This window comes from Saccostrea echinata, unplaced genomic scaffold, assembly GCF_033153115.1.
Source record: "Saccostrea echinata isolate AGI-Se365-2 ecotype Australia unplaced genomic scaffold, CSIRO_AGI_Sech_v1 ptg000001l, whole genome shotgun sequence".
NCBI lineage: Eukaryota > Metazoa > Mollusca > Bivalvia > Ostreida > Ostreidae > Saccostrea > Saccostrea echinata.
The window spans coordinates 27,902,213-27,910,012 of NW_026889750.1; the positions used below are offsets into that span (position 1 = coordinate 27,902,213).

At 35.1% G+C, this 7,800-nt stretch overlaps 1 protein-coding gene across 1 annotated transcript; it reads right to left on the bottom strand.

Moving 5' to 3' along the window:
* Positions 1-757: 757 nt before the first annotated feature.
* LOC133173659 (uncharacterized) lies at positions 758-7,084 on the bottom strand. Its single transcript, XM_061308683.1, has 6 exons — positions 7,017-7,084; positions 6,353-6,461; positions 2,152-2,233; positions 1,951-2,047; positions 999-1,119; positions 758-867 (listed from the first exon to the last, which is right to left on the bottom strand). Exons 2-6 carry the CDS (start codon positions 6,444-6,446, stop codon positions 860-862), a joined length of 402 nt encoding a protein of 133 aa, XP_061164667.1. The 5' UTR covers positions 6,447-6,461; positions 7,017-7,084; the 3' UTR covers positions 758-859.
* Positions 7,085-7,800: the final 716 nt, after the last annotated feature.

Sequence of the window (7,800 nt, forward strand, 5' to 3'; positions counted from 1 at the left end):
ACATGAATGAACATTATTCTGATTTATAGGTAAATAACAGAAAATCAAAGGAAGATACAATTAAACTTCGGTATCTCAAAAACTGATTATCTCGAATACCATGGATATGTGGAAGTGATTTAGAAGTCCCAACCACTTGTTCTTTTAGTATTTTACCACTGATATCTCGAATCCTCGGATATCTCGAAGTTTTTTCTCGATCCCATAGAGTTCGAGTAAACGAGGTTTGACTTCAGTTCCATTTTGAATTCACATTGTTTAGAAAGGACTAGAACATTAGAAAATCTCTCTTTTTTGGTTTGTTTTGTTTTTAGGTTTTTGTTTGTATGTATGTTGTTTAATGTCCCTCTCGAGAATTTTTCACTCATGTGGAGACGCCACCACTTGCCGGTGGAGAGCTGCAAATTTTGTCCTATACTCGGCACTTACGGCAATTGAGGGATCTTTTTCGTGCCAGCACCTACTGCGACACGGGACCTCAGTTTATACGGTCTCATCCGAAGGACCGGTCTCCACGTCCCACAGTGGGATTCGAACCCGCGACGTAAGGATCAACTCCTTACTTCACAACTCTAGAGCAGACGCTCTAACCACTGCGCCACGTGGGCGACTTTTTAGGTTTTTGTATTTTTTTAATAATTTTATTAGAAATTGGAATATCCATATCTGCAATGTTTTTTGAATTCAATACACACCAGCACACTAACTTGGTCCGTTATCTTAATACATGTATACCAATATTAGTACTTTATTACAATAAATAGAGTTCATTATATGTACATATATACAAAAGTAGCTGCCTTTCCCACGTAATTTATTGCAGAATTTGAGTTATAACATGTGGTGCACTTTCTGCAAGTTATTTGCCTGTAAGAAAAGAAACCGAAATTGTGGACATTACAAAACACAAAAAGGAAGTTTTTGTTACATTTATTTATATGTTGGAAGTGTGTTTAATATGCTTTCTTTGAAATAAAAATGTTTTTGTTCAAACTTACCAAAGCCACCGAATTTGATGTTGAGATAATTCGGCATGTGATCATCTTCATCTCTTTTATGGTTGGCTTTTTTCTTCAGGAAGGTAGACACTACATCTTCAATTGTCTTCAGTGATATTGCCTGTAGAAGTTAGAAATACAAGCTTTCTTTAATGAGCTAAAACATAGCATGTTTGGACAAATGTTAATCTATGTGTAATATAAGAAAAACACAGTACTGTGGAATTCGATATAGTACAGCCTCTGCCAAATGCTTACTACCAACTGCTCACTGCCACCGATTTTAGATGATATTGCTTATTTTGTTTGTTTTTTTTTTTATTTTGCCTAGGGTAAAATATCTCCACTTCACTTCTTAAGCTTCATATGTATGACTTTTCCTACCAAGTTAACAGGGGTCCGCGTTTTCTAGGGGTGGAGGTGGGGGGTTCCAAGGTCACTTTAAGTTGCTTTAGTATATACATTTAATAACTCCCCCCCCCCCCTTCTAGATCCGCGTATGTATAAGCTGTGGCAGTAAGCAGGTTACAACGGTTGGCTATGGTACATGGAATTCCATACAGCCCCCTCCCCATTTTTAGGTTTGTTTTTACTACTTATTTTTGCGTATTTTAATGTAACCTTGACCCCTCTGTAATTATAATCAATGTTGCCGTAGGAAACGTAAATCATTTTCATAAATAATTATCATATGATAATGTGCATTCATTGTACTTTTCGGGGCTCACAAGATACATGTACGTCACTTTGTAGCGCAACAATATGTATGCCGCTGAAATAGTACTGTTCACATACATGTATACTGGGTACAACTTAATAAAGAAGAATCTCAAAATCAATGTCAATAGGTAAACAATAATACTTTTGTTAGATCTCCTTACGTATATGTAATTTTTTTGCATATTGATACATAGGAATCATCATACTAATAGTGTTTTATTATTATACATACACCTGTGCCGTTAGATGTTTCTAGGACCATTCTCATTACATCTCCCAGCATTTTATCTTCCGTCTCTTTGATCAGCTCCACAATCTCCCCATAAAACCTACATATTACAAGAATGGAAATACATTGTATATAGTTGTAAGATAAAATCAGTAGACTAAAGTATGTGTACATCACATATTTTCCTTATTTTCATATTCTTACTGTGGTGTATTTTTCCATGTTATTTCCTTTGTCAGTTCATTGAGCAGTTGTGTTTCCAATGTTGATTTCACCGTGTTCTCAACTGAAAACGAAATATTTATAAATTTAGTAACTTACTAGATCTGATGGGGTGGGGAAATTGAAAAGTTTGGAGGAAGAGTTGAGATACGTGCCACTGGATACATGAGAGTGCTTCTACGATGCAACCCACCCTCCCCTTTAATGATTTTTTAAATAAATTTTTTTATGTGATTTTTAAACAGGAACATGTGGATGAAGAGGTAAAATATTTAAAAATACATGCATTTAAAAACAAATGATAAACAAGATGTGTTTGTGAAACACTGATGCCCCGTTTGGCAGCTTATGGCGAAGGTTAAAGTTTCTCAGATGCAAGTCAAACTCCAACGTCTAGGTCAAGGTCAAGAGATCAAAAATGTTGTTACCCAAAGAAAGAACTTGTATCAATGGATATACTTGGTAAATATGAAATCCCAAGCACCAACCATTCAAAAGATATGGTCAAGGTTAATGTTTTCTAATAGTAGGTCAAACTCCAAGGTCAGAGGGTCAATATTAATGTTACACAGGGGAAGACCTTGTCATAGAAATACACATGCAAAATATAAAAGCTTTAGCACAACTCTTCAAAGGTTATGGCGAAGGTTAAAGAGGCCTTGACACACTTGCATTGTTTACATTTTAAATTTCTTTGATTATTCAAAAAATAAAACCAGTCAAATGAATTGAACTTACATGAATATTCTTAGAATTCAATGACAATGACATTCTTTTTTTTTTTTTTTTTTTTTTTTTTTTTTTTTTTTTTACATCACGTCAAATTAACATCTGTTTTTGTAAACAGGGCACGAGCTCTGTTATTGTTAATGTTTACGTTTTTCCGGGTGTGTTCAATTTGTTTAACTCTGCACACTTCACTGAGCACGGACTGACAATACTGGTGAGTTGGATTTGCTTTCTCACATTTCTCCTCTGAATTTTCTGGATTATAGTTTTAATATTTTTTATTACACATGTAATACACAACAAAATTTCTACTTTTCTTATTAAGGATAAAGTTTACTTTGTGAAGAGCAAGGAATTTTGTCAAAGCGTCCCGAAATTCATAGTTTTAATAATTTCTAGATAAAAGAAGTTTCTGAGCACGCTTTTGTTATATTTCCGTGTGAAGTGCTTTAGCAACATGTAAGTCATGATAATATACAGAAAATTTGAGAAAATTTTAACTTCAAGTATGTGTCCAAGCCCCTTTAAAGTTTTTCCAAAGTAGGTCAAACTCCAAGGTCAAAAGGTCAAAATTGTTTGTATCCAAACGAAAGTCTTGTCAAAAGGAGTATACCTCTGAAATTTGAAAGCCCTGGTACTAACTGTTCAAAAGTTATGGCCAAGGTTAAAAATTTTTTTTATTAAAGTCGGTCAAACTCTAAGGTCAAATTCATAAGATCAAAATATTTACACCCATGGACAGGTCTTGTCACACTAAATACACTTGTGAAATATGAAAGCCCTAGCACCAATTGTTCAAATGGCCAAGGTTAAAGTTGGGTAATTTTTTTTTGCAAAAGTAAGTCAAACTCCAAGGTTAAATATGTTGGTACCCAAAGCAAGGTCTTGTCACAAGGAATACACATGTGAAAATGAAAGACATAGCTCCAACCAATCAAAAGTTACGGGCAAGTTTTTACTGAACAAACAGACAGACGGACGGACAAGGCAAAAACTTACCCCCAAATATTCGATACGGGGGCATATAAATCATTAAAGTGGAGGGAGATTGTTGCATCGTAGAACGTAGAAGCACGGTACTGTCCACAAGTACTTCTTCCACTGGAATGGGTCACCGTATTGACACAGTACAAATGCATACTATATATGGTTCACATAATTACATGTACAAGTTGTATATATGTTCAGAAGGCAAGGGTATCTTCAGTACAGACTCTATCTCAATTGAAAATTAGTATCCAATATCCTTCGCAATTCAAATACAAAACGACAAAATATGATACACGCGGAGACTAGAAAAATAACCCCCTTCATCTCTCAGTAAAATGTAGAGAAAATATAAAAGCCAATGCCGATATCCTTGTCAAGTACAAAAGAGAATTGGACAGGCAAGAATAAAATTGTGTGGAGGATCCTGGAAGGCTCGTTTTCTCTCATGTCTATACAAAATAAAGACTCCGGGGGGGGGGGGGGGGGTTAATTATTTAGTGGGGGTTGAGAAATAGTTTTGAAATATACATATATCTAAACTGACATTCGATTTTATTTACTCCACAGTAATTTTGGTAAAACATTTGTCAAAAATTGGGAGGGGGCATAAAAAAAATCTTTGTGACCCACTTCTGAAAGGGGGGGGAGACTTCCATTGTAGCTCTGTCTTTCAAAACTGCAAAGAATTTCCGTCCATATTTTGTACTTCATGAATCATAACATGAACTATGTACTGACTTTAATTTGTTTTTTCTATCTGTCTTGATTCCTTGTTTAGACTTTTCAATGAATCCGTCATGCACCAACATGTAGCATCGCATTTTTAAAGGTGAGGTGGGGGGGGGGGGAGAAAAGTAGATTGACAAGATACCCGGAAAAAAACTCTGACAAGCAAAATAAACAAAAGGCTCATGGCCACATCGCTGACCTGAGCACTATGGCTAGAGAAAAACAGAAATCAGTCAGTATTGAAACATGGAGGGGCATGGTTTGAACAAACTTGAATTTACACTAACTGAGGATAATTGATATTTATAAGACTTATCATGGCTTCAGAAGATTACCTATATATTCCTATGTAAAAGTTCGATATTCTATTGTGGTCCCGCCCTACCCCATGAGTGATGATTTGAACAAACTTGAACACTACCCGAGAATACTTCGATATCGATATGATTAATCGTAGCTTTGCTGTCCTTGAGAAGATGATTTATAAAGATTTTTTTCCTATATATTCCTTTGTAAAAGTTTGATCTCTTATTGTGGCCCCGCCGTACCCCGTGGGTCATGATTTGAACAAACTTAAATCTAAACTACTTTGAGAATGCTTCCATATTAATGTGACTAATTATCATGAGTTTGCTGGTCTTGAGAAGATTTTTAAAGATGTTTCCTATAAAATCCTATGTATAACTTCGATTCCTTGTTGTGGCCTCACTCTACCCTGGGGGTCATGATATGATCAAACTTGAATCTACACTACCTTGAGAATGCTTCCATATTAATATGACTAATAATCATGCGTTTGCTGTTCTTGAGAAGATTTTTAAAGATGTTTCCTATAAAATCCTATGTATAACTTCGATTCACTCTACCCTGGGGTCATGATATGAACAAACTTGAATCTACACTAACCTGTGGATGCATCTGTATTATTATGACTAATCATGGCTTTGCTGTTTCTGAGAAGATTTTGACAGCTATTTCCTATATACATGTATTCGTATCTGTACCTTTGATTCCCTTTTGTGGCCTCACCCTAACCCCGGGGGTCATGATTTGAACAAACTTGAATCTCAATACCTGAGGATGCGTCTTTATTAATATGACTAATCATGGCTTTTCTGTTCTTGAGTAGAATATTTTCAAAGAATTTTCCAATATATTCATTTCTAAAACTGTGATCGCCTATTGTTGCTGCGCCCTAGCCCCGGAGGTCATGATTTGAAGAAACTTGAATTTACACTACGTAATGAAGCCTTCACTTAAGTTTCAACTTTTCTGGCCCAGAAAAGTTTTAGATCCAGTTTAGATCTTGAGAAGAAGATGCCTTTAAATTTTCACTAATTTTTAATTATCTCCCCTTGAAAGAGGGCGTGGCCCTTTCTTAGAACAAATTTGAATCCCAAGAATGCTTTGTGGCAGGTTTGGTTGAAATTTGTCCCGTAGTTCTTGAGAAGTCGAACATGTGAAAAGTTTACAGACAACACACGACAGACGGACGGCGGACACCCTTCTATCAGAAAAGCTCTTAGGCTTAGGTGAGCTAAAAGGAAGATCTTTCAAACTCTAAAAAGTTAATTTAAGTTATAGAGATTGAACATAAAAGAATGGGGAAGGGGGTGGCTTTCTAATGAAAATTTCCATACTAAATTAGAAGCAACAGTTGTCAAAAAGTAGGCGGGCATCTGACTCCCCCTGATACATATGATGACACAAAACCTTAAAAATTTGTAACACCTACGTGTAGATAAAAATGACTTCTTCTTAGTGATGGCCGCGGACTGAACCTGTAAGCAGGTTGTCACCAGGCAGACCAATAGAGTGGTGTATCTCATAGTTTCGTGTAAGCTCTGAAAATGAAGAAATAATTAGATACAATGTAAAAAAAAAATTAAAAAAAATCTCTTCAGTTTGGATGCTTAGTTCAATGACAAAAATTTGAGTTTCACATTAAGTTTTGTAAAATGCATTTAGCATCTTTACATGTATCGCACCTCACTCACAGATAATGTCTAAATAAACATTGATATATATACACACATGTACATGTATAGGATACATTGCACACCGTCAATTGTCTTGTCTGAGGAGCAGATATGAAAATTTTGAGTATCATAACACTTCATGAAAAATATGGCAAATCATTTTAAAAAACATAGAATAAAAAAAATCTTGAGCAAAAAGATTTTAATTCTTAGTTCCTTTTCATACAAAAGAATTTAAAGGTTTCGTTCCTTGTCAAGGGATGTATATCATTAGGTAAAATTGTTCATGTTTTAACGCAAAAATGATATTTTTTTTTTCCTGAAAAAAAATTAAGGCATTGAACATTAAGAACTATTCTAATTTCAATTGTCTATTACGAATTTACAAATGATTGATTTTGAAGAAAAAAAATACAGTACCTTTCAGATGCTGAATGTTGGAACCCTTATTCACTTAATGTCGGTCAACTCCTTAAACTGGGGATGGTCTTGGTAATTGTTCTATATAAGGACCGTTGATAACCCCAATGACGCACATGGTGTTACATTTCTGATACTGGGCTCCTGTTAGAAAATTATAAAATGTAATCACTAAAACGCAGTATCAAACATTGAAAATAAGATACTGATAAACAAAAGCTGCATCGCTGCATAATCTGAATAAAACTTGATGATACATATAGACCTTAACTTTTTATAAAACAAATAGTCGCTTTGTTTACGTAATACAATTTTAAAAGTATATAACATATATAGTCTAAGGAACGTTCCCGTACCAACTTCAATGCTATTGCGAATGAAACTAAACGAAGCGAACGATGGATGCGTGGCATACATGGAGCTACTAGTATGGCGAGCGCAAAACGAGCGGAGTTCGAAAGGAAACAGAAAGCAAAGGGTGAACTCATAGTAAGTGTAGTACCAATCTATTTCCTGCATTCTAATCGTAAATCTATAAGAAAAAGGGTTACAACACACTTCGCAGTCTAGAATGATATATTTTTAGTATGCCTTCTCCGAATGGACTTTAAAAATAAATCAACCAACGCATCACGCCCCCTTTACACGAAACCCAACTGCAGTGAGCAGTTGTGGTAAGCGGTTGACTGTCGTACATGGAATACATACCTTTTCTTCTATTTTTTTTTTTTTTTTTGAAACATGATTTAGGATTTTGTTTAAACCTGCAATTTTAAAACTTTAT

Coding starts and splice junctions, on each gene's coding strand:
- LOC133173659 (XM_061308683.1), bottom strand. CDS start 6,446: ATGAGATACACCACTCTATTGGTCTGCCTGGTGACAACCTGCTTACAG. Junction 2,234..6,352: donor GAAGTCATTTTTATCTACAC/GTAGGTGTTACA, acceptor TTTCGTTTTCAG/TTGAGAACACGGTGAAATCA. Junction 1,120..1,950: donor AAACATCTAACGGCACAGGT/GTATGTATAATA, acceptor TAACTTCTACAG/GCAATATCACTGAAGACAAT.